This window comes from Strigops habroptila, chromosome 5 (genome assembly GCF_004027225.2).
Source record: "Strigops habroptila isolate Jane chromosome 5, bStrHab1.2.pri, whole genome shotgun sequence".
NCBI classification, from domain to species: Eukaryota; Metazoa; Chordata; class Aves; order Psittaciformes; family Psittacidae; genus Strigops; species Strigops habroptila.
Window position 1 is genome coordinate 11,935,363 of NC_044281.2, and position 27,914 is coordinate 11,963,276.

Genomic DNA, 27,914 nt, shown 5'->3' on the forward strand with positions numbered 1-27,914 from the left:
CAGTCCCTTGAGGAAGAATTTCAGTTTCAAGGGTTTACTTTTTGTTTTCATTGGACTGATGAAGATCAAAATCTTCCATATACCCTGACTGGGGTAGATCCCAAGCAGCACGTGCCTCGCTTCCCCACGCTGCCCCAGCCTGATTGTCCTGGGAGAAACGTGGGAAGTTTAGTCTCCATGTTCATACAAACTTTGCCATCCCCCAGACTGTCAACAAGTGCTCCAGCCAGCTATGCCCGCTATTTATTTTGATAGTGACTGTTTATTATGAACAGAACTATATTCCTAAACTCATTTTGTACAGACTAAGAAAAAAACATCTGCTGAGCACAGCACAGCCTCTGCGAGGACTCTCACTAGCAGAAGTCAGAGGCGTGATGCTGCTGCACAGTATTACAGAAGTGCTGGCACATGGTCACAGGGGAAATGGTTTTCCTGAAGTTGTACTGTAGAGCAGTTGCAGAACTGGATGTAGAAGCCAGTTTTCACGACTGACAGTCCAAATCTGCAGCAAGCCAAGGTGAAGGTCTCTGCTTGTGCCACTGCCCAGTTCTGGAGACACACAGGCCAGCCAAACCTCTCTGAAATGGTACACCCATCTCCTTGTGGATTAAATATAACCAAGAGACCCCAAAGCACAGATTGGAAACCAAATCCTGGTGTTCCAGCCACACTCTGAAACACTCCCAACACGATAATACAGGTCCCAGGTTTAGCCATTTAAAGGACAAAGGGCATTAGCAGGCAGCATCCCCAGAGAAGCATGCTGTCCAGCGGGTACGTCACTAACAGCTGGCAACTAAAACAGGATGACAGCTTTGGAGGCTGTGTTTGCAAGGCGCTGAGCCCCTCAGCTCCTGCTGCCTTCAAAGATACAAAGGGATGCAAAGCACTTCACAAACAAGACTAAAAATGTCTAGATATAAGTTGCAAGGATTAAATGCATATTAAGATAAGTAAGTAATGAATAAGTCCATGTCTAAAATGAATGACTTGAGATCTTTATATGGTGGATTCCCTTATGGAGGTATCCATACTGCCTTGGTACCTCCATGAGACTCTGTTCTTTGCATTTATGTTGACTTTCGAGTGCTGTGATTTGCAAACTGAAGTTTCTAGCGGCTGCCCTTCCCTTCAGTTGCTGAACTGAGACTCTGCCATGACTTAAGAATAAAGATGGCTACTTGTTAAATTAGAGGTCAATTAACTCCACCAGTAGATGATGCCGCTTGCAATAACTGCTCTCAGTGGGTACCACTCTTCCTGTATGAAGACAGAAGATGAAATGAGGCCTCCATTGGCTCTGGATGCTCTCTTGGGTACATGACATACAGCCCTGTGTATAAAATGTCAAAACAGCCCTGTCGGAGATTCACTGGCTGCTAAAACTGTGAAGATCTCACAGCACCGTGGATTGCTGTTGACAGAACAGCAGCGCCCAACATAACACATGCCTTGTTAGCAAACTGGAAGCCTCTCAGTAGTCTGGGGTGAGGGAATAATAGAGGAAGCCAATGCAATGCAAGCCAGGCCTGTGGAGAATAGCAAGTGAACGAACCTTGGCGGAGAGTCCAAGCAAACCCTCAGATTAGCTCTTTTTTCCCCTCTTTCAAACCCTCTCTTCTACAAACAAGGGCAGCTTTCAATGAGTGCTTCCCACCATGTAACTCAGCTGCAGAAATCAGCAGCATCTTCCCCAGAAATGCCCACAACTGGCACAACTGGCCTGCACAAAGCACTGGGAAAGCCCCACTGCTAGTTTTCAGACAAGCTAGACCTAAGGCAACATGCCGACCATCCCACCATGACAGTGGCTCTCCCCTGCACAAGCAGCTGTGTCCTTGCTTTTGGCACTCCTCCTGGCCACAGGGCACTGCAGCCGGTGGCAAGACACCACAGGCACACCAAGCCAGGCTGGGGGTAGGCATGCAGGTGGGCTGTGGGGCAGTGGGAGGCCCCAGACTGCTGTGGTTCTTGGCTGCGGCTTCTCTGCCCCTGCCTTCCAGTGCCCCCATAAACCACTTTCATGCTCCAGCAGAGCGCTAAGACATCTCAGCATGGCAAATGCTGGGTCATCCCAGGGAGCCAGTATTGCTTTGGCAGGGCTGTGAAACAAAAGAAACATCAGCCCTCAGAAACACTTCTTTATCCGCTGCTGCTGAAGAAACCAAAACCTTCATGTACAGTAACTTTGCTTTAAACAATAACATTTGTGGATCCTGTTCTTAACCTTTTGCATCTGGCTTTTCAAAATCTACCCTGTTCTTTTTCCATGTGAAGGACTATGGAGCTTGTTTGTGTTCTGGCGCTGGTGTGCAATGCTGCCAGAGAAGCGCACTCAAGCTGGCACAGACTGAAGCTGGTGAGCCACCCAAATTATAGTTGGGTGGTTCAGTCCCTCTCTATTTCAAGAAGCCTCTGGGTATAATGACAGGAAGCTTGCAGGCAATTTTAAGCCAAACCTCAGAGGCTGGCATTCAGTCTGTGTTAAACACTCCTTATTAAAAGCTGTCCAGTCCGGATTCTGGGTGGAACTTTGATATCTGCATGGAGTAAAGAATAAGGGGCACGTTTGCAAAATCAATTGTGCAGTTTTTATATTTACTGCACGTTTACCACATATGTCATTTATTACACAGTGGAAAACCGTTAAATGCACAGTAGTTGTGCCAAGTGGCATTATGCTTTTAACAGCTTTATTCGTTTAACAGCTCCAGTTCTCATTATATTTTGCCATGTGGTACATGAGATTTTTATGCATTTAACAGTTTAAGAGGGTTCCATGGTATTTTCCTTTTATGTATTTCATACTGTGCCTGGGATTTTGGTTGGGGGGTATAGGGGTTGCGAACTGTAACCCCTGTACCCTGACAAGAGAAAGCACAAGGCAAAGAAAATAAATGATTAAATGAGGAAAGAAAAATTAATCAGACCTCCATGTGTCAGGGCACAAATACCTGTAACAAGGACAAGGCCCTCCCATGTGCTTTGATAGCCTTTGATGCTTTGTTTATACGCCTTTCAACCGCTTACTTTACATCTACTTTAATGACTACAACGATGTTTCCCTGCACAGACGAAAAGAAAGTATGCATTTTGCAGAGTGAATGCATCTAGATACTTCTATCCCACTCTCTCACAGTCACAGCCACATTTGTGCGCTCTCCAAGCACAACTGAGCAATTTCATCCAGGATCAGAAGCAGCCCTTTTCGCTGAGTAAACCATTCCTTCCAATGGTCTCCGATCTACTTGCTGCCCTTTCTACAAAACTTCTGTCTGTCCTCCTTTCCACAAAATCTCTTCTGGTGCATTATATTTTTTTAAAGAGTTGGATGAAATTTTTAAATTAATGGATTCTCTTTAAGAATTTCACCCCAACCTAGGTTTGCCCACATGTATTTTTTACACCCAAGGTAGAAATTCATCCAGGAGAACTCACTGCAGTGCCCTCTCATGTCTTTTTGTAAAAATGATTGGATATGATGTGAATTATTCACATGGCAAAACCACATGCAGCACATACAACACGCAAAAAAAAGGAAACACCTGCCTAATACACTGTTTCCCATTGCCTTCCCTTAGCTAATCACGTAAGAAAACAATTTCTTTACCTGCCAAATGAGAAGGATACCATCATTTTGCAAGGTCCTTGTCCTACTAGCAGAGGTGTATGTTATATACGACAAGTGGGAAAAGACATGCATGTTCATACAAAGGGAGAGAAAAAGCTTGGCTGTGAGCTGATCCTTTCCTCAGCCTATTTTAAAAGGGAAAAGGAAACCACTTAAGCAGGCAAAAGCCCAAAACACGACAGGTTCCCCAGAGATGAAGATTATTATTTTTGTAGGAACAGATGTATTTTTATTGGTGGGAGGAGGAGATGGGTCTAGTTCCAACCCCAGCGTTTGCTTTAAAAACAAAACCCCCAAAAGCCCCACAACAATGAAATCCCCTCTACCACTCACCTGACTTTTATTGGCAGCCACTTTGGCAAACAGAGCTTGAGATACCTTGGCCCTTTTCATCTCCTGTTGGATCTCGTCATAAATGGCAGCTGTGATGTTGACATTGGCGCCGTCCGCCTTAATGGGGAGGTCTGTTGTTGGTGTGGAGGTTTTGGCCTACCAAGAGACCATGAAAATAATAATTAAAAAAGTGCTGCTTTCAGCCCAGCCATCTGTGCAGAAATTATCAAAGGATTTCAGTCAGCTGATGCCAAACTGCATTAGCTACAGAGGGACACTTCCTGTCCATTATTCTAATCAGGTTAATTGTGATTGGAAATAATTGCACTGCATTCCTATAGGACATGCAAGGCCCTGTCAACTCTCCCCCTCTCCCTCTCCCAGCATGTTTACTGAGCAGCTCAACAACAGGATAGGTAGCCAGGGCCCTCGGCTGCAGGCAGTCGCTGAAGTTGGCTTTGCCAGCTAGCGACTGCAGCAGAGGCACCAGCCTCTACCTTCTCCCCCCTCTCTAAAAGTGGCCTACAGCTTGGAGGAAGAGCCAATTCTCCCAGAAAAAATGAGTAAATGGGTAGAGGTCTCTAAATAATAAATTATTACTCAATTTAATGCACTCCCTCAAGTCTCCCTCATCCTTTATTAAAACTATACGTATGTCATTTGAGTATGTATGGTTTCCCAGCCTTGTCATCATTATGCTAGCCAGACAGTCACCTAATTTCACCTAGGAAATCAGTGGAAATGAAAAAAAAAAAATCATTTCATAAAGCTGGGCTTTGGCATGCCTTTGATGTGCTGCCCTCATTCTCCTAAACTCATATTGAGATTTTGTGTATTCCACTGCACTCCTTTTAATTGAATGATTTCCCATCAGCTTCTGTGACAAATGAAGGACAATAAAGGATGCTGCCAGTACTTTCCCCGGGCTGGACTACCCCGACAGAGCTGCTGTTGATACAGTTCAGCAGGCTGCTACGAGACTTCTATTTTAAAGCCCCTTGGCCATGGCAGTCCCCAGAACACACTGGCACAAGAGGGAGCGAGGGCAGTGTGATGCTTGCTCAGCACTCCCAGCACAAGCAAGCCCCTTAGAGAGACAGATCTCATTTGCTTTCCTAAGCTTAAAAAGGAGAGATACCAGGGCTGATCACTGTACCCCTTACACCTTTTATGGGAAGCAGGTAGGTTACTGACACACCTCTATTTTCTCTTGAGATATAAAGGTCCTAGGAAACAAAACAGTCTAGGTGGGAAAGCTGACACTTCCCAATAGATCCAAATCTCCCACACACCTTGGGACATTCAGATATTTGGCCCAATTATAAACCTTTTCAGCTGGCTCCTGGTTTTGTGCCGTAGTTGAAGCCTGCTAGAGTACATCTAATGTTAATTTTTAACAATGTAGGCATGCCCAAATGCCTATTTGTTAATGGGAAGGTTAACTACGCAAAACCAAACCTTCTGAACTTCTCCTTCTGTCTTGCTGTCCTCCACATCTTCCTTTCCCTAATGTCTTTTTTTTGTACCAAAGGCCACATTAATAACAGAGCCAAATCCAATCAAGACAACAATCTAGACTAATCATTCTTCCTACCACCTTCCAGATAAAACTTTAACCAACCTGTACCTTCTCCCTTTCCTACTCCCCAAGCTCAGTAGGCACTGCTCTGTGCTTATTCCCTGCCTGTCCCCATGCAGAAAGGGCCTAAGATTTTCTTGCTCCTGTTATGTCTAGCTCCCCACATTCAGGCAGGGGCAGCTGGATGGCAGCTGGGGCAGACCACAGCCCCCTGTGCCCTGGGAGGCCAGTCCTAACCCACTGCCATCCACCGGCCACGAACACACGTTCATGGATGCACAGCCTGATGGATGCACCAACAGAGACACCACGCTCTGAAATTCAGTGTTCACAGGTAGACGACAGTTCAGGCAATTGTGGGAAATGTAAGAAAGCAACAAAGAGATCATGGGAAGGAGGAGGACTGTCCAAGTCTGTCAGGGCTCATTTAAGGGAGCTTAATTTTAACAAAGGTCCTGCAGTGCTTCAACGAGTATAAAAAAAGCCTTCCCACTCGCTGGAGCCTTTGGCTAGTGCAGCAGCCAAGGTCACCACAGCCTCAAAGGCCATTACGGAGGCCTGAGATCCTGAGAAGAGCAAAATTAGCACATAAAAGAAAGATTTTAAATATAACTCCATCCTACATGGGTCTCCTACACTGCTTAGATGCACAGCCACATGTCAGAAAAAACCCTGCCCTGTGCAACCTGAAAACTGTGCCATTTTTTATTCAATCACTGAAATAGGCAGGGCAAGTACCAAACCAAAATAGCACAGTCACTAAACATTGTATGTTAGAGACCGAGATTCAAAACTGGTCAGAAGGAGTTTGCCATTATTGAAATGTCTCATAGCAAACAGTGGGGAAAAAAGTAAAATAAGTTTTCAACAGCAGTGCCAGAGCACCAAAACCCCAAAACAGTACTGCTGGTCTTCCATAGAATCATAGAATAGAATCATAGAATCAACTAGGTTGGAAAAGACCTTTACGATCATCTAGTCCAACCATTATCCCAGGATTGCCAAGACCACCACTAAACCATGTCACTGAGGGCATCATCTACACATTTTGTGAGCACTTCCAGGGATGGTGATTCCACCACTTCCCTGAGCAGCCTGTTCCAAGGCCTGATCACCTTCTCTGTGAAGAAATCTAAACCTCCCTTGGTGTAGCTTCAGGCTGTTATCTCTTGTCCTATCACTCATTACTTGGAGAGAGACCCCCATGTGCATACAATAACCCTGAACAGCTCCGAGCCTCTTCCCCACAGCACTTGCTCGCATTTGCCAGATCAATCTGCTCTTCTCCCCTTGGGGCAGGTCCTAAGTAGGTAGGGGACACCCTGTGAGGAGGGCTTGGGGCTGGCTCAGCTGCGGAGAGCCGAGCCAGGTTACTCTGCATGCTCTCACACCTGCCTGCATGACTGCCCCAGCACTTCCACAGGTATCTGCCAGCACCCTCCTCCTACCCAGCACACTCAAGCATCATTCCCAGAAGTATTGCCACAGAAGACTGGTATCTATGGAAACCATGTTTCCAAACGCCATCCCATCAACTTCTCCAGCACCCTAACACAATTCCTGAAAGGATGCTACAGCTCCTACTGCTGCTGCCCCAAAGCAGCCCGCTCCAGGGTAGGTAACATACCTGCTTGGAGGGGCGATGCTGCCGGGAATCACTGTGCTGCACATGAAGATGGCTTTTGTCTCATCAGAACTAATACCGGGCATATGGGGAAGCACAGTAGCCGTGCTGCCTGCCCGGGAGCTGGGAAGCAGCCTCATTTGCAGAGGTGTCCAAGTTGTCAAAACAGCACCTGTGCTGACTGGTGCTGGCCCTCTGAGGGCTGGGGAAATGTTATCAGCGGGCACAAGGCAAGTACTGGGTACACAAACCTTTGTGTGTTGCCTTTGCTCAGTGAAAACCTTGCAATATTCTACTGATTCTTCAAGCCAAAATAAGGCAAGGATGGGCTGCTTTATACTTCTGGAGTATAAAGCAACGCGTGGCTCTTAAATAGGCAGGCAAAGTTTCCATTATTTTAAAGGATTTTCTAGCTACGAACATGGGAAAATGTCATATTTTGACAGAGGAATGAAATGGGGCAAGAGATCCAATTTTAATTCTCAATGGATTGCATCTGAACTCTCCATTCCCTTCTGTTATTTGATTCTAGTTGCAAAATCTATTGCTATTAATATAAGTAGGGATAAGCAAATTCTTTCATGAATAAATACAAATGCAGAAAGTAGATACAGTACTTAACCATTAAAATAGTTCTCTTTGTATTTTTTTTTTTTCACTGAAAGGTAACTAAAAAACATAAGAGGTATACAACGAGTTTCCCATGTAATAAAAATATAGTGTTACATTTGGGTTGGCAGGATATACTTGCTTTCAGCGAAAACAGTTCTTTACGTTATGTTTTGTGGCAAAGTGCTCCCAAAACCCCGGGTTAAACTGAACGAGTTCAACAGTTTCTACAAAATCAACACACCTTCCTTAAGGATGATCACTTTGCATGTAAAACTACACTGTCGTTCCACACACCCCCCCTCCGCTCACTTATTTTTAGCAGCTGTGGCTACAGAATTCAGTATGAGAAGTGCTCAGTAATACTATTCTAAGGACAGCTAACACAAGCCGAAGACTTTGCAGACTACAATGACTGTGAAAGCACCAAAGCAGGAGGGTTACATGGACCTATTTACTAAAGATCAAGAGAAGTGCTAGAACTGACCTGTCATGTCTGCACAGTAGAAATTTCAAACTCAGGTTAGGCAAACATCATGACAGGAGTTAATCATCACCTCTTTGCAAGCACCTTTGCTTTATCAGAATATATGTCTAGGACTGCAAGCAGGCTGGTTAAAGGGAGGGATGACTATTACAGTGTAGTATGTGGATGCTCTTTCTTAGTGCAAAGGAAGAACCTACCCAGGGAAGTGGGCGGCAACAGCACGTTAATAAACACGTGCAGTTAAGTCAAATGAGACGACAGCTGGTTTGGAGCTGGAAATCATCCTCTTCCCAGCACGCTGCTGCCCATCTCTACTTTCTGTACTTCAAATAATTATCCGTGTAAACTTCTAACTCAAGGACTGTGATTTCCTATGCAGAATATGGAGCACACTGATTTCTAGCAATGTCTATCTAATTAGCTGTCGACTTCTGTTCAATACACACTTTTTATCGCAACATATATGAACCTCTCCATAAGCCCAGAAATTTCCTGTGTATTCTGCAGAATGTAATGGACACATGTAAGAAGTTATGTGCACTGTCTTTCTAGAATAGACTCTATAATAGCCGTTTAGTGGACGGGTATCAACAGCCTGTATGTAATGCCCACACGGACTCTTTCACACACTAATGTTACAGACTTCTCTACCTTTATGGCATTGATTAACGTTAGAATCATCCTCACAATGTTGTGCTGAAATCCACTAAACATCTATCAACAGCCACTCCAAAACCTTACAACAAAAGGATTTCCTCACCTCATCTGGGCAAGGGGAGCAACAGACAAGGGAAGGGCAGAGACAAACTCCTTCCCTGGACTAATCCACACAACAAACAGGAAACAAGGGACAACATCTTACCTGGGGGGTTCTGGAGGAGCTTGGGCTGCTGGCAGCTGAAGACACCATGCTCACGTTGGGGTTCATACTTCTCTCTCTCTCGTCCTGATAGATACGATCCCGCTCCGAGTCAGGCAAGTTGAGGAAATTCTGCATTGCCCTTAAGTTTACCAGGAGGGACTGGGAAGCTGTCCTAGGGTCTTCTTCTTTACGCAGGATCTCTGACAACAAGCCCTGGTTCAAAAAAATTAAAAGTAAAAAAAAAAAAAAAAAGCTCAGTCCTGTGTTGGGTTTTTTTATCTTTTTCCTTTTTTTTTAAATTTGTTTAGTGTAACCAGCTGGGTTGCAATACTGAGAACCTACATCAGAATCTCATGGGCTCTCCCAGAGGGGATATTTTGTAGGAAAGCATTTGTCTTCTGGGGGCTGAGGTTTATTTTGGGACTGTCCTATTCTGGCACTGTAATAAGCTTCTGAGTATGGAGATGCTGGATAGAAAGGTAGGTGCATTGGGTAGAAGAAATTGCAGTTACTACCAGGTGCTTGCTGCAAATATTTTAGGAGCTGTTAGATCTCTCCCTCTCCCTCTATCTCTCTTTTTACTTGAAGCTGGGAACACTTGGCAATCCTGTTCATCTTTGACAAATCTGCCAAGGTTGGTAAATTTAGTTTCGACATTTAAACAGTGCAGGAGGTTTATAAAGAAAAACGTTTGGCTGGTTACAGTCCGTTCATTTTGGTTTGGACAGTCATTTTGGAGGAGAAAAATAGAGCAATAATAAAGCCTTCAAATCTAGCTTTAGGGATTTAACCCATTCTTCTTTCATGCCTCATTTTAAAATACCACAGCCTTCACATCACAACCATGAATGAACACTATGTTCATCTAGTTTTTACACAAGCCTTTATTCCAGGAGGTAACGAGCACAGCACTTCCAAAAAAAAAAAAAGAAAGGGGGTGGGAATACTTGGAGAGATGAAAACGTCATTAAAAGAGGCTTAAATCTAATGATGGGATTAAATTTATGCATAACTGTACATACTCAACAGTTCCACAGGAAGTTAAAGGCACAACACACAAGCCTGGATCAGGGCCTATAGAAAGTGCTGGGGCACAGTGTGTGCCACCAGCTTCCCCCGGGCACCTCTTGCATCCAGCACTTCACAAATGGGTGTTTCACTCCAAAAAGCAGTAACAGCGATGGCTAACTGTACTAGTGTCAAGAGAAGCAGAGGATTTGCCCATTGAGACTACTTATAACATATACCATAAGAAATGTTAGTTGGATGCTTGTTATTTTAAAAGGCTACTCTGCCAGTGTGTTTCCCTGAGCAGCCCAACAGTGCTCCTGCTTCCTGCCTGCTGTGACCCTGAGGTGCTCTGCACTGCTGCTCACAGGAGTGCTGGCCACAGAAGCCATGTGAAATCCCAGTCAGAGCTTGGAGTGCTCCCCTCGACCTGCTGCTGTGAGAGGAGCAATGTTCAGCAACCACAGGCAAAAGGAGAACACAGTGCCCCAGAAACGATTTAGCTGTAGCTGTTGACATGAGCATTCTGCAGTTACTTTACAGCCACGATCAAGGCAAGCTGCCCCATGAGTATAGCCAAGGCTTACTCCTTTCTTGTAAGGAAAATCTTAACCACGAAGTCAAAACCCTGTAATATTTAGTCTTAGTTTATTTTCTTCCATATCAGAGTCTCCTCCAAAAAGCCTTGTTAAAACACTGCCACTACAGTTGGCCAATTAACCAAATGCCAACATTTTTAGTATATACTGTATTTACCAGACTTCCTGACAAAACCAACAGACCAGCAAACAACTTATCTGTATCTGAATTCATCTGCTAACTGCTATTAAACACCTACATTAAAACACACATGAAAGCTCTACTTCAGCAGTGTTTATGCCTGAAGTGCTCAAAACAAGCTCCACACATAACCTGAAGCTAGGCTGCAGGCAGCTCCATCTTTTCAGCTCCTCATCTACATAATGAAGCTAAGAGATTCCCAATTACATTTTCCTGCAATTATCAGAGTAGTTACCAGGAGGACTGGAGCTGGGAATGGAGCCATGGTGGGACCCTCCAGTCAGAAATGGGATCGGAAAGAGAAGCCAGTTGGCAAAAAAGGTCTACACTGGGGCAAAGTTTGAAGAAGGTGCAGTGCTGGGCTGGCCTCTGGTATTCTCTGGGACCTCAACATAACTGCATGCTCATACTTGGCTTCTGCTGCAGGGTTTACCACCCCTCAGAAAAGCTACGGACATGCTGAAAAGCTTTCCAAAGTTTGCCAGGCTCACAGGCTGAGGGAAACTAACCAAAAAGGACATTACAGAAGCTTGAAGCCATGACTCGAACGATTCCAAGATCGATACAGCAAGTCCCTATTAGAACTTTTCCTTGAAGCCAGTGGAAAATTGTCTAAATGCAGTAAATAACTGAAGTATCAGCTACACAAGTTGTCTAAATTCTTATTTTTTTGTGTCTTTTAAAGGATATATAACTTCTTTTTTAAAAAGGAAAGATCAACTTCAAAAACTGATCAGTTTAGGTGGAAAGAACGGTACCTGAAAACTACTGGAGCTGACTCTAAGACAGCTTATTCTCCCTCCCAACTTAGCCTGGCTAAATTTATGGTCCAATTTCAAAAATGGAGAGCAGAAACATGTGTGAAAGCATGCCAGCAATTACTTTTCAGTGCAGTCATTGACTCCCTATGTAAATCAGATTCTCACAGGAACTAGTGGCTCGGTCAGGGTACTCACCGCCTGAAATACAAACTCTTGCGCTTGAAGGCTCTGATTCATCACCAGAAACAGCTTATCATGAGGTAGATTCAGTGGGTTTGAACCCTAGCCTGCACGTCCCACTTCTGCAAGGGCCCTGACTTTTCTACAGGGATGTAGTGATCTTTCGCATCACCTCCTAACACAGGTACCTGCTCCAGGGAGAGGGACTATCTCCATCCCCAGCGTCACGACAGACGCAGCCCCTCGCAGGGCCAAGCCCTGCTCCCCCATGCCCCACTCCTGGCCCACAGGTAGGAAACTTGGTTGTAAAGAGGGCTTTTCTGCAGCTCCTCCAAGTGCTTTGGCAGCTTGGGAACCATGTAAACCGCAGGACAGATAATAAGAAAACCAACTCAGAGGGAAAAAATCTCGTGTTCTCCTTCAACTGAAGATAAACACCACCAGTAAACTGCAGTGGCTAGATAGCTGAGTGATGGGGTAGGACAATAAAGTAAAGTACCTTGAGAGCAATAACATCTACAATAATATAATTCTGAGCTACTGAAGTATACACAAACTAACCAGTGAGCAACATTCTGAAAAATAAAGTGATATTAAATAATCTGTTCAGCCTTTTTGTCACCTGCAACAAATTAGGCTTTCAATATGCAAAACATCTTCCTTCCAGAAAAACAAATGATCATGATTTCATTTAATTGTAATTTAATGAGGCATAATGTATTTTTTAAAGTGATATACACCAGGTGTGTGGTGAGGAAACTGGCCCAGCCACACAAACCCTACTGTTTCTATTTTTGAGAAAACCCTAAAGCCAGCCAGGGACTGTTTTCATTTCTGCAAATTATGTTTCTGCTGGAGGGGGTGAGGGAGGGAAACCCACAGCATTTGTATATTTGTTATAAAATTCCATTGGCTAAATTAGCTCATTCTGACTTAGTTACATCTCACATATTAAAATAAATAAATTAAAAAATTGGCAGTTTGCAGAGTAACCTATTCTGCACACCTAGAAGATGATCTTCAGGGACCAGAAAGTCTCAAACTGATTTTAAATAGCCAAACAGATCTTCTACACCAAACACAGCTCTCGGGATACATTTATGGACATGTAGCTTCACAGTATCTTTGCTTTTCCACTCCTGTGCCTCATTTTTAAAACAGCTGCTGAAGAGGCAAGTGGTGAGAAGTTCAGTGTGAGAAGTTCAGTGTTCTCACAGGCCATGCTCACAGCAATGTGTGCATTTCACTGTGCAGGCACAGTCTGGTTTAGCCTTGAAACCTGCACCATTTTTAAAATTAGACAATGGATCCATAATTGACTTTAAAAATAATACCAGTGGTGGAGAAAGGAGCATATGTCCAATCCAAATAAAAAAGTAGTTGGATCTATTTAAGGTAGGAGCAATTTTGACAGTGTTTTTTCAAACTAGCAGAAACATAGGTCCTTCAAGCCAGCAAAGTCACTGTCGTGGGTGTTTGCTTTGCACTTATCCTATGAAGCCCCATTTGTGAACTCATTTCTTTTATTTTTATTAACTACAGGATTTCCAGCACAAACAACCCAAACCTCATGGGCAAGAAATGTCTTTTTAAGCAATTTCTGAAAGACGATGCAGTACAACGTAGAGCAAATGTTCTTCAAACTGACTCCTATATCCAAAAGACCAACTGACCAGCCTTCGAGGCCAACACCAAGGCTTGACCAAAGCCCACAGAAGGTGAGCGAAGCCTTTCTGCCTTCTTCCCAAAGGGCTTTGGTTCCAGCCTGGGAAGGGTGGAAATGAGAACTCAACGGGACAACAGACTGCACTACCAGTGACCGAATGCAGGACAGTTTTGCAACCAGAGCTTTTCAAAAGCAATCTGTATAGGGGTGAGGAGGTCATGCTGGAGTGCAGCCCAGACACCCATGTCCTGGGGACAGAGGAGGATGAGGGCCATCAGGCAGCAGGAGACTCCCAAGCACTGGCCAGGACCTCACACACATCGGGTCTGATTACTCAGATGGGAGCTGTGCTCTCCCTCATACAGACCTAAGCCATGTGTCTACGAGAGCAGGCACTAAGGTTAAAAAGGTTCAACACATGCTTGGGACAATCAAAACGTTGGCCACGGCAAAAACTTAAATAAACCTGACTAATGTGCTAAACCTCAGTTTTTATGTTCTGTATAAGGAGATTACATATATGAAGGACTGAAAAAGCATAAACACTTTTTTCATACTTTTTGGTTTATTTGTGCCTCTCCATACTTCAGCTATTGCCAAAAGCAACAGGGAAAATGCTGAAATACTAGAAAAATATTGCTCCTGTAGTACTTAAAAGAGGCCAGTAAGGCCAGTACTTATAACTTACAGTCTCAATCGAAAAGCTATTCTGTTTCCCATCAGGTACAGATGTGACTCTGAACAGGATCTGAAAAGCTAGGGATTTATTCCACATCTGAACCTTAAAGATCAGTGATGTAAACCTCCAGTTTACATCCCCCTCCAGTTAAGCATGCAAGGCTAACTTCTAGCATGGAAAGCAGCACTTGGAGAACCCCTGGTTAGCTGCTCATTCCTACTGAACTACACCGAAATTGTACCTTCAACCTAAAACAACAAACTTGATTTTGCCAGGCTAAAATGACATTTATATTTAAAACTGTCTGCTATTTGCAACTGAAAGCTAGAGGAGGCAGGTCTGCCCGGGGAGCTCTGCAGCAGAAGCACTAACTTCTCATAGCCCTTCAAGGAGATAAAACATCTCCACCTGCTGTGTTTTTCTCACATCAAGGCAGGCTTTTACTACGACATCTCTTTGCCTCTCTGCAATTATTCCAGGTCCCACCTTCAATATTGTCTTCTGGGTTGAGTAACATACATTCAACAATGCTGAAAATATCTCTTTGCCACTAAGTATGCAGCTCTCAACAAGAACCTCTATATGAAGTACTTGTAAGCTTCTTAGGACTCAAGCTCATTTTCAAATGCTCACTACTTTGATTCCATTCCCTCGCATCTCTTCCTAATACCAGCTAAGATATGAAGCAGAATTGCTGGAAGTCTCTTGAAAATGCTTACCTTGGCAACGTGTCCAGTCCAATTTCACTGAGCAAAATTGCTTTAGATAATCAGTGGAAATTTTTGAGTGATTAGCCAAACAAAACACCTTCATATCCATTCTGTCACCGATTCCATCAGGCAAAACCATGTTTGCACCCTGTTCCCTGACCAGCTCTTCTGTCTCAATGGCAAAACACGGAGTACCACATTCCATGTCAGTTCATATGAACTTCGGAACTCAAAGGGCTTTGACTGGTTTTCCATCAGTGTGAATGGGAGACCAGCTGTTTCCTGGTACCCTTCAGTCTAGCTGAATGTATCACATCAGTCCCTCATTTAAAAGAAATCTCCGGATCTCTAGATCCCCTGCTTACAGACAGAGTATAAGCCTCATTCTTAAACTCATTTAACTAATGCTAGAATACATACATCTCAGGAGAGAGCTGCTTAGGCACAAAGCATTTAGAGGCTGATTTGAATAAAACTTATACAGGGTGCAACAATGACAATTTGATTTTTATTATTAAAAATGAAGTGCTTAAATCCTCAAAGAAAATGCCTTTATTGCATTAGTTTAATAAAGCCTCTTTTTTATTATGGTATCTCTTTTTATGAGGGAAGACAGGATGTGCATGTGGAGCTGAATGTGGATGCACGGGGTAAAGGAGGCAGAGAAAGACCGACCACCTGCGGCCACAAAGTGCCACCATTTATATGACATGCATGTCAAACCTTTATACCAAAATATGCCAGAAAGTGAGCAAGACACACAGCTCGTGCTCACTCTGTATATCCACGCATTTGCTTCCAATGCTCAGGACTCCTGTGCATCAGCTGAGCAAGCAGCAGCCTCCTCCTACAAGCACACATTCTGAAAGCCTGACTCACATGCTACTTAAAATCTTTTCATTCAGCCTATTGAATACAATTAAGTTAATTGAAACTGAAATTTTGGGTAGTGCAAAACCCACTGTTGGAACAAACATCCCATGTACCAAAAATCTGCAATTTATTAAATTAAGCACTTCCCTCACAGACTGCCTTCTTTCCTGTGAGTACAACAGAATGCTGCTTGTGCCACATTACACCCAAGAATAGAACAAGCAGGCAGCATGAAAGGGTTTCATGCAGTAAAAGAGAGATTTCTTTGGGGGAAAAAACAACAAAAAATCCCCCCCAAACCAAAACCAGAACCCTTGCTAATTGAAAGTCTGTGCACAACAGGGCAGACACCATAGCGATGAATGCAGCATGACTGTCTCACTAGATACCCGGCAGAGAATTAAAGCTGCTTGTCTTCCTCTCACTGAAGTTAAAGGGAAAATTATTTCCAAAAGGAATCCTGTCCAGGATTTGGCTCACAAGCAAGAAAAAGTGGAAGAGTTAGTTACTTCAAAAAAAAACCATTTCTAATCTTAAAGCTTCTTAGAGGACCCTTTCGTGATCCCACTTCAGTTTGGGGGAGTTTTGCCAAAGAAAGCAGAAATAGACATAAATGAGGAGTCATCACCCTCCTCCCTCCCAGCCTGCCTCCAGAGCCTTTCTTTGGAGCTTCCTTACCAACCACGCTCCTGCTCTCAGAGCCCCAGCCCTCCATGACTGACCAGTGACACCTCTGCATGCCGCAGAAGTGTTATTTCCCCCTTCCTCACTGCAGTAGCCTGGACTTGCCCACAGCCACACCTGAAGCTGAGGCAACATTCACCATCGATCCTGTATTTCCCTATGCCTTTACTCATTCCTGTAGCCAAGGTGTGACTGAATCCCTCAAACAAGGTGGATCAGTTTAGTTTATTCTATTATAAATTTGACTTTATCCAGGGCTGGTGGGGTTTCCTCCTCCTTGTGTTTTATTTCCTTTAATCCAGAGAGGTGCAGTTAGACATCAGACAGGTAAGCTGGGTAAGTCCTGCCTTCTGATCTGCAGCCTGGAAAGCCAATGCTCTTACCCAGATCTACTCAGGGCAGGATAGAGGGAGCAGTGCTCTTTGGAAAGAGAGTTACAAGCAGCCTGAACATGCCTGGTGTTTTTACCCAGCTCTCTTTGTATCTGGCACCACAACTGTTTCATTCAAAAAGCCTCAGGTTCACGAGTTTTTCCAGTTTCTGAGGCTGCTCGGTAAAACAAGCACTGGCCACTCGCCCAAACATTTTACTAGTTTGGGCTATTATGTCAAAACATTGGCAAAAAAAAAAAAGATGCCTAAAAACAAAGATATAAACAGAAGCAGTCATTCAGTATGGGCTTCACAGTCCACTGGGCACTCCAAAGGGGGAGAGAAGCAGTTCACTAATCCAGTGATTTACACTGGACTCTTACAAACAGCCTGACCAACCATCGGGACTGTAACTCCACCGCTTGCAGTAAAGATGGATGCTGAGCAAGTGGGGAGAGGAAGGAGATTATGTTCGTTTTCCTTATGCAAAGCAGGACTCAAATGACCTATTTTCCAACTAGGATTCTGAAGAGCACAGATCACTTCAGCACCTCCAGATTTGCTAAAAACTCTCCGGAGAAGGACAAGGCACATCCAAGAGAGCATTTTCATGCATTTCCTTTAACATAGTCCTCTTTCTTCTGCAACCATCACTGCCTGCCCATTTCTCAATATATTACAACCTGCGATAAGCAAGCTTTGGTTATTACAACATTTTGGTTGCAACCAGAATGCTGTATAAGACACATCACAGTGCAAGAGAGAGACGGCACAAGGACTCTGCCCTGAGGATGGCTGAAACCCATGTGTGTATTCTCCTCCAGGAAGAAGTCCTGATAAAGATACCAGGTATGATCATGTAACTCTCAAGTGTTTGATGGGCCTCATACAGCTCTCTGCCTTCTATTCAAGCCCACTCACTGAGAACTCTCTTCTACCCGTCCTATTTGCTGAATAAACTGCCTTTTAGATTCCACAGTAGAGTGAACTAAAATTGTGATATGGACTCTCCAAAAATGAAAAGAAGGGGCAGAGGTTAGCCCAACACACTTACTAAAAATCAGTCATACACACTTCATACCCAGATTCAAAGACATCTGAAAATGTTCACTTTGGAACTTTTTTAACTGACTGAAAGAAACCCTCCTCATGGCTATCGCGGCCTGGGCCAGCTCCTAGCCAAACACCCCGTGCAGCTCTCCTGTGCACAGAACAGGTATGAAGCTGCCTGATGTTCAGTCCCCATCTCCGAGTGGGACCACAGTGGGAGTGCTGTGCCCCAGGAAATGCACAGGATTTGTCCCTGAGCCTGAGGTGCTTTGGTTTCCTGTGTGCAGACAACATGGCCACAGGTATAAGCAAATATTGTTGTCTTAAGCTATGTATTTTCAACTTTAAGAAAAAGATCTGGATGTTTCATAAACCATACAAATGCACCCCTCCTTCTTGTGGCCCTTCTCATGTCCCCCTTCCCTCACACACATGCATACATACATGCATCAGCCATTTGTTCCAATGGATTTAGCCTAGTTTGGATCAAAGCTTCCTCTACTTCATTTAACACATTTGTTCAGATGGAAAGTCTCAGGGGAGAAATAATGTTAGTAAGAGGGGTTTTTTCAGCATTGAGTATGTAGGTCATTGGACTTTAAAATAAATTAGAGAATAGTTTATCTATTAAACAAGCCTCGCAGTACATATTTCATGAAGCTATAGTTAATTATAGGCTAATGTGCACCACAGAGCTACCGAGAACAGAGACTATTTAAACAGTGTCCCATAATGCAGTGATTAATACAGTTATTAGCTGGCTGGCATACAACATCTATTATTTGGTACCATCATGAGAAACAACAGACTGCAAGTTTCTAAGGCTGGCACTTCCTGTGAAATGCAACAAACCCAAACATTTCCAGAGAGAAACACACGCCTTTCTGCACCTCCCCAGGAGAGGATCCTCAGAGGCAGCAGGGGGAATGCAAGGAGGTGAGATCAGACTTGAACTTCCACTTCATGTGCCTTTTACAGAGTTTGCTTCCCCACCATGGGTGTGTGGGAACATCCCACATCTTCTACTGTGCTGCACAAGGCTGTCTGAATGAGCAACTCTTCTTAATACCTCAGCCTCTGACAAGAGAGGAGCTTGATTTGAGTTGGAGTTAAAAGCTGAGGACAGCGAAGCATAAATGTGTACCTATGCTCTTTTGCTACAGTGATGGCTCCTATGAACATGATGCACTATAGGTAAGAACCACTAGTCTTCTATATTAAGGCCCTGTAGATTAATGAAACGCAGCTGTGAGATGAGCAAACCTTTTATGGATAAGACTTGCCTGCTCTGGAATTGGTGTCATGGACTAGCATAGTACATCATATTACTTATGATGGAGAGCTACAAAGTAGGTGATTTCTTTTATATAAACTCATGTGTCTGATCTCTTGCAATGAGGCAATCAAATTCAGGGAAGATTTTTTTTAAAGAAAAGCTAAAGAAGTTAGTGCACCCTAAGATAAATGTCAGCAGGAGGACAGGGGGAATGACGAAACCAGTCATACTAGCACCCTGAATCACAGACACCATTTTACACTGAACTCAAATGTAAACTAATCAGAAAACAAAGCATCACATCCCATTTCCAGGTGCAGCCCTGCCCAGCAAAGGTGCCTGGCACCTTCTCAAAGGACATTACCTTGGTATGTCCACTCCATGCTGCCCAGGTCTGTGCTCCCAATGAGTGAGCCCAGTCTGAATGGTGTCCTGAATCATACAGGGCACTTGAAAACGCTGTCAGGTGTGACTGGCCCACAGTCACATAGGAGCCACTGGAGTTGGGAAGAAACCACATTTCACCCAAAGATCTATTCAGTGTCCTAAACCCACTAGATACATGCCAGAATATTGTGGGAGGTGTAAAAAGACAAAAACCCCACCATCATCCCCAAACCATACTGCATCTAACGTAGTCCATGTTTCAGATTATCTATCAAGAGTGTGGCACGATCTCTACTAGAGCTGCTATCAAACACCACAGGCAGATGCAATGCTGTGCCACTGCTAGGCAGAGGCCAGAGCGGTCTCTCTCACATGTTCGCCTTTTCCCTGCTGTCCTGGAAAGTCATTATACAATGCTTGGTCAGTAATATGCAAGGCTTGGGGCTTCCTAGACACACAGAATCAAAATCTTGCCTCCTTTTAAACACTACAGCAGAACTGTCGATTTACCACACAAGTTGTATGACAGCTTTCTTGTCCGGCTTTAGTTTAATGAGCTTTTAGTTTAATGGTGGACTGGCCATTACCAACCCAGCTCTCCCAGTCTGGCTAAAGCAGAGCTTCATGTTCAGTGACAGCAGCAAAACCCTGACCAGCAATGTTGCTGGTGACCTCTTGCTCAAGTTCAGAATATGTCATTCTGTCGATACCATCTACCTTGATTATACCAGGCTTTACATACAACGGGTTATGATCCCAGAGGGATGAAAAGCTTTTCCAAATTAAAAGCAGCATTTTAAAGAGGAAATACTCATACATTCCTATGTAGTTTTCATTTGATATCCTCAAGGCTAACCCCAGAACTCAAAGTCACGTTGATTGGAAGTGAATGTTTTCTCTGAGTGCAGCCATCTTATGAATTTAATGGAAGAAGGGAAGTAATAAAAATGTGCTCCATACTTTAATTAGTTCCCTCATAACATGGCATTTCCAAAATGGCAGTGCCAAAGAAAATCATTAATCCAGGAGAACAGACAAAGGTGCTGTATGGGGCAAGGGACAGACCTCCAGGACACACACATACACCCTTTTTTTCTCTTGCAGGTAAAGCTTACCTCAAAGATGAACTCCAATCGGACCCCCCAAAAAATGCATTAATATTAAATATTAAGCCACTTCAAATTTCTTTAGCCTTACTACAGAGGATCAAAATGGATAGATCATACTTTGTATGTCTTGAATGGCAGCAGGATAAATGTAAGTGGTCTTTCTGAAAATACATTCACCCTGTGTACTCCAGGTGCTAGGCTTAAGCTGACGCTACCATGCAATCACTTTAACATCTGCATTTCACTAGGCAAGTGAGAAAACCTGTGTCAGATGTATGAAAGCAAATATGATCTGCTGCAAAGGGCAGACATCTTTCCCAGCAGTGAGCCTTCAGGCCTATGCACACTTACACATTTCTTGTGGCGGTAGCCTCTAGCACTAGTAGTGGTACTAGGTACAACAGGAAGAAACTGAGGAAGCGATAGAAGCCCAAAGACACCTCTGACTCTCATAGTCTCTTGTTACCTCTTCCTGGTCATCAGGCAGGGGCAGATGTGGAAGTTTATAACCACAGAGAGGAACTCAGGGAAGAACTCACATGAGCAGAATTGTTGCCAGAGAACAAAGCTCAGACAACAGCACAGAAAATAAACAGCTGTTCCAGGAAGAAACAGCCATGTTCAATCCCAACAAAGAGACTGAGGGAAAAAATAGGGGATAGCTTGACCTGTTTGTATGCACACCTCCCGCCTTGATCTGCAACAACCACATAGCCCCACAACAGCCACAACCTTGCCCCCGCAGCACTTCTTGATTATAGCATAGAAATTGATACCTGTGTGCGGTTGAATGCTACTCTTGCAAAGACAGCTTGAGACACGCTGGCTCTCTTCAGCTCATCTCTGACTTGCTGGTATATATCTGGAGAGACTTCCACTGATGAATTCGATGGCTCTGGTTTGACAGCTCTAGGGATGGGTGGATGATTCAAGAACTGCTGGTTGATAGCCTGTGGATGCTGGTGAGCCAATAGCCGGCTGACAGCAATCTGTTGGTTTATCAGATGGGCCATTGCTATCTGCTGCCTCACCAGTTGTGGACTGAGCTGAGGAGACAGGAGCCCCGGGTTTATCATTGTCTGCATCGTTGGCACTTGGTTTCGGATTGGAGTACTGTGGTGAATTTGGCCATGAGGAGACTGTTCGTTTGTTTTTCCCAAGGTTGCCAGCTGGTTGATATTTGGTAAGTGCATGGGACGTTGACCAAGAACGCAATAGTCTGAAAGGTTTTCTCTTTCCACTCTTTCCACTGTTAAAAGAGAAAAATTAGTTTGCTGACATTCCAGTTTTCACTTACAAGAGGACTGTTAGGGTAAGGATTACTGCAGGTGACTCTACTCAACAGCACCTGCTTTAGTTTGCAAATCTTGCATAAAAGCTTCACTGAAACATAAGCAAAAGCAGCACAATGTAAAAGCAACAACAACAATTAACGTTCTTTTGGACTTCTCAGGCATCACCCACTGCTCAGGAAGACCTCCTTATCAAACCAGTAGCAGGCATCCTCTGTAGCCTCATTTCCTAAAGAAACAAGCTTGGACATTTCTACTTACACTGTCACTAACTTTTGAGTATGTCACAGCAAACTGAATAACACTTATAAGGGGTCAATGTTTCAGAATCACTGGCATCTAGGTGAAGGAAAGAAACCCAAATTAGTATCCACTCACACAAACCCAATGGAAACCAGACCATTCCCTGTGCAGCTCATGGAACCGCTTCTCATTACAAACTCAGCAACTATTATAACATAAACTCTACCTTGCATTGTGTGTGGATATAGTTATCTGGTAACATCAATTCACCCAGGAGCAATAGAGCAGAATCATGTTGCCTGTGTGAAAGCATGCTACAAAACCATGCAATTCACACATGAGAAAACGTTAAACCAATGGTTCCTATATCCAAAGCCTCATCACTATGAGTCTGCCCAGAAACCTTAAACCACCTCTGCATGAATGCCCACTGTAAAGAAACTGACTTCACTCTCTTCAAAAACCTTTGTTTAGCACAACAAAGACCCATGTTCCCTAAGTGACACACATGCTACAAAAAAGGAAACACTACACACAGAATGCACATACTGTAATTTTATATACTGATATATATTGTCCCTTTTCAATATCTTATGTCAGCAAAATTGCAGTATCTTTTCATGTAACTGAAAAACCAAATGCATGTATTACAAAACCAAATTTCCTCTAAAAGTAGCATTTGAAATACAAAATTAAGTTTAAAAAGTACATAAATACAAGTGCTAGATAATTTTAAGTAATCATAAGTCATTTTACAGTAGGTTGCAGATTCCATGAGCCTCATTACATGCAATTGGATAGGCATTTATATAATGGTCTGATATAAAAGTGTTCAGGGTCACATATCATACAACTAGAAGACTACCACCTCATCCCTGTATTGCTCTCAGCAAATAACAAGATAGGATTTACTTCATAAATGCTGTAATACTATTATAACTTCTGTAATGATTAACAACTGTACAAGGCTTTGGACTCTTTTTTAAAACTTAATCTATATAAAGCTTTGAAGCTTTACACAATTAATACTCAGGATGACAGTTTACTGATGACTTTCTCTGTTTCCTTCTAAATAGAAGGACAGCTCCTTTCACCTTCCAGAGTCAATTTCAGATAGAGAGGGTTGAATTCTCACCGGGAAGGGAGTCATCCCTGAATACACACAAACTCACACAGTTACTATCTTTAGAGCTGTCATTCCAGAGCATCACAAGTACTGAATTTTACAACTAGGTGAATCAGTACCCAGATTTTTCTTGTAAGAAATTTTAACTCACTCTTCCCATGCTTTTAAAGGAAATACCCGCAACATCTTTAATCTTCTCTAAAATAATTGCTTTCCAAAAATTAAAAAGCTACGGATTTCTGAGAAAATTTTTAATTCCATTTTTCACAAAAGTCAATGTTTCAACCTGACTGATTTTCTAACTAAGTGCTTGTTTGTACAGCGTATTTCAACTCTGAAATGCAATGCAATACATGTAATACGCAGCCACTTTTGTTAGCAAATTATCATTTTGCTACATTACGCAAAGGCTGCCAGAGACACAATGCGGTATTTCAGTTTGCTGAAAATGCTGAAAACTTCTATTCAAAAGCTGCTCCTTATGATGTCACTAGGCCTCTGTGAAAATCAGCTACAGAAAGCTCTCTACCACTAGGAACAACCATGAAATCAACGTGAAATGTGAAATATGAGCAGTGTTGATACCAGGGATGAACGCGGAGTTGATATAGAGATGTCATGTGTGTGTAGGGGAGTGGGGAAGAGAGGCTGTTTTGTCACACCCCCAGACCACATCCTGCAACACAGACAATTCAGAGCCCATGTGGCCATACTAACTATTGCCTCCTCAGCCCACTTGCAGTAAGCCTGCACCTAAGTAATGCCATTAAATACACACAGTTGCCAGCAAAACCGAGCGTAATTATTCCAAAGGTGCAGGAGCTACTTGGCAATCAGCAATTAACCTGATGTAAATAGAATAAAGATGTTGCTCAGTGTATATGAAATACTTGGAGCACCCTGCTACAAGAAAATACAATGAGCTCTATTTTCAGTCTTCATTTACACCCCGAGAAATCTAGAGTCTTTCCACTAGGAGCTTCAGAAGAGCTGAAATAAGTTCTGAACTATTTTGTAGTTTAAGAAACGACACATAGAATAAGTCACTGAAACCAACAAATTACTACTTGTTAGAACACAAGTAAAAAAAAAAAAAAGTAAAAACAGTAACCAAGTGTTTTTGAAAACTTGGTGAGAAATAAATATAAATAACATTCACTTTCTGGGCTGAACCACATTTGCCAAGTTTCCACCCACTCCTGACATTAGTGCCAAGTTATAAACCCCTATAAAAATAAAGTTTAAGATGAAAAGGCTGCCAGGCTGTTAATCTTTGCAGTGCTACTTGGAATTACAATTACACAGAGCCATCACCTGACTTGCTTCCATAGGTGTATTTTTCCCTTATTATCAGTTTCCTTTTCCAATGACATTAGACTATAGAGCCATGTATATACTCCCAATAAACATACCAGATTCTAGTCACTTCAACCACTTCAATAATAAAAGGTTACCATTAACAGTTACGCTGGATGGAAAAAATGTGCATTACTCAACTCCTCAAGACTGTTTCCTTCTCTAACACATTGCCCGTATCAGATTCCCTCTTGTTCTTTGGTAACTATGGATTGGTAGAACTCTGTGGGGCCAGACAGGAGCAAGCCTGAGACAAGCCCAAGATGAAGACTGGCACTGCCCTGGGAAACAGGCCAGCTGCTGGCAACACTCTAAGAAAAAAGGAATACAGGAGCCACAAAGCTGCTGTGACACCAATGTTCTGCCTCAGATCTTCCCGAGTCAGGGTTTTTCCATTTGCATCCTCCATTTTCCATCTTCCTACCCCATTATCCTTCCCTTTTTTGCTATTGCTCCACTAAATCTGGGGATACACTTACAGCTTTTGTAGTCCTGTATGAACCGGTTGGTACTTGAATATATTGGAATACAAAGCAGTGAAGGCAGAGTAGCAGGACCTTAAATTGGGAAGAAAGGGGCTCCATGGACATGTGGTGCCTACGTTCAAGTACTTCTGATAAACCTCCTCTGCTAGAGCTGCCTGTGCTAGTTAAACAAAAGCTGGTTCAGGAGGCTGTTACCACCTCCATCTGTGGTGTGACCACAGCAAAAGACACGGCAGCGATTCCCTTTTCTCCCTGTGTCGCGCTGCCTGGTATGCGATTCTGCAGCTCTTAGCTTGAAGAGCTCTTTTAAACCAAGTACAACTGTCATTTCAGAGCCACCCACCCCTCTGAAATCATACACTAGGCCCAGATACAAGGTGTCTGGACAACAGGTACCGTGCTAAGCTCAGGAAGCAGCTCTCGGAGCATTCCAGAATAGCATCTGCCCTTCGTTGTCCTATACCCCCCCCCTAGAACATGTCACTATCTCTACAAGGCAGTCAGAAAACAACATAATCCTCAGAATGGTAGCAGAAAATTGTCAAATTTCAATGTTCCTTTCTGTTCTTATAATGATTACCACGTGTGTCAATGTATTTCAACTCCTTACTGAGTTAGAAATTTCCTGAATACAGCACAAAAGGAATCCAGTGCATCCTTCCTCTGTGTGATGCTCTTAACCTCTACCCAAATATTCCTTGCACAGTCAAGCAGCTGACACAGTCTGCAGCACAATAGCTTGGGGTGGTCCGCATGCAACTTTCCATTTGAAATAAAACCAGCTCAGAAGATTTAAAATAAGATTTATTTCTCCACCTTCCCTTCCCCTCACCCTTTATTTTCACCGAGTTGTTAATAGGAACATTCTGACAAATAGCCTGTGGGGCATTTAGGGTTTATGAGTGGCACTAAATTGACTGACAGCACTGAAAACCAAACTCCTATGCACAATAATGGATGCATCAGGGAGAGAAGAGCATAACACATCTCCCAGCACTGCACTGCAGTGGGGACAGAGAGATCCTGCTAGCATCCATGACCCAGCAAGTCCTGAACTTTTCAGTCCCACAGGCATTGGGGCACTTTGCCTCAGAGAAGGAAGAGGCTGGTAAAGAAATGTTTTGTAATAAGTTACTAGCCGGCAGAATTGCCATGCTTCAATTGTGACAGGATGCCACCACCCAGGGCTGTTCTCTAGAGCTTCAGAGTTTGCTTCTTTGTTTTATTTATTATTTAAAACCTGGTGATCATAAAAGTCATTACCAGAGGTGGTCACAGCCAAGCAGGGAGAACTCCGTGAACTCCGGTATGCCCTGCACTAAGCTTGAGATACAAAGGTTCCCACAATTTCTCCTGGCTTAGCACCATCCTGCTCACTGGAGCAAGACCTGAACTTTGGAGTGGTGCTTGGGAGACAAAGCGCTCTCCAGCACAGTACAACCCTCTGCCTCTGAGAGACAGGGCTGCTGCACTACACCAAGAGGGTGCCCTCTTGCTTATGCTACATAATTACTAACTACCACTTTGTAAATAACAGAACCACTCCAGAGCACAGGAGGTGCTTTTAAAGTGGTAATTCTGTATCTTTTCATCTATAATTAGGATAATTACTTATTTCTTTTAATCACAGCCCATTTAACCACTTCAGTGCAAAGGGCTGGTCTGAGGAGTCTCATTTTCATTCAACATCTAATCTTCATATTTACTCAAAGTTGTTCACTGACTTCATTCACTGCCTGATCTCTGCCCGGGCGATTTGTTCCTGTAGCCAGGACTGGAGAAAAAGCAGGTTGACTGAAGAGGGTGACTTGATAAGAAGCTGTAACTTTTAAAACCCTTCCTCTATCCTCCAGGATAGCAAAACCCCTCAAAATAGCTACAGAGCACAAACATAAATTGTTTGGCAGCTAGCTGTGGGTAGCAAAGGCCTTTATCCAAGCCTAATGGAAAACAGACAGGAAAGGCCATTGTCTGTTCTTCACTGCAAATCATTCAGTTCTCACCAGAGCACAAATCACTATTTTTGTAATTAGAAGAACCATCATTAAAAGGGGGCCTTTGATCAGCACCAGTTTCAGGTGAACTGGGCACAGTGTATTAACGTCGCTAACTGTGTGTGTAGCTGACCTTCTCCTTCCCTTATCCTGAAGGCTAGATCCAAGTCATCCCTTGGGACACAGAGATGCTAACCTGTCTTCTACCAGTTCTGCTTAAATACAACAAGTCATATTCTTCCCATGGGCTGTCCCTGGACTACACTGCTTCCAAAGATGCTTGTCAGAAAAGAAGAAGCTAACCCATGATCTTATGTTTCTAGATTATTTTGGGGTTACTATCCAGGTTCAAGAGTGCACATAGAAGTGCGAACTCAGTTCTTCATAATCACATTAACATCATTTGTAGACAGGACATGCCAGATTCATCTGGTAGGGAAAAACATTACACTGAAGGTGCTTTAGTGAACACCTGATCTAATGCATTAATATTGGTCAGGCGAAACGGAAAAGGAGAAGTAAGGGGGCAAGTATTACTCAGAACTGTCTGACAGAAACACCGAGAGTACTGGTTTAGATGGATGGATGTTCTCATTTGATATAAAAGTATCTCCCTTCCTGTCAAACTACTGTGACAGAAGTCTGTCCTGTTGTTTAAGCACTAACCTCTCATGGGCATCTCGAGGGAGGTGCAAACCTCCTAGAATATCCAGTCAGTTGTGCAATCCCTTCAGGAGATACGTACGCTGCTCTTCC

General features: G+C 43.4%; 1 protein-coding gene across 3 annotated transcripts in view; it reads right to left on the minus strand.

The window, feature by feature from the left end:
• Nucleotides 1–27,914, minus strand: part of SATB2 (SATB homeobox 2) — a 130,047-nt gene that overhangs the window by 30,521 nt on the left and 71,612 nt on the right. For all 3 annotated transcript variants that reach the window (XM_030487469.2, XM_030487471.1, XM_030487470.1), the window contains 3 exons: nucleotides 21,439–21,911; nucleotides 9,129–9,341; nucleotides 3,968–4,123 (listed from right to left, as the gene is read on the minus strand). In XM_030487469.2, the coding sequence (XP_030343329.1) occupies nucleotides 3,968–4,123; nucleotides 9,129–9,341; nucleotides 21,439–21,911 (842 nt within the window). The remainder of the gene's footprint in view (nucleotides 1–3,967; nucleotides 4,124–9,128; nucleotides 9,342–21,438; nucleotides 21,912–27,914) is intronic.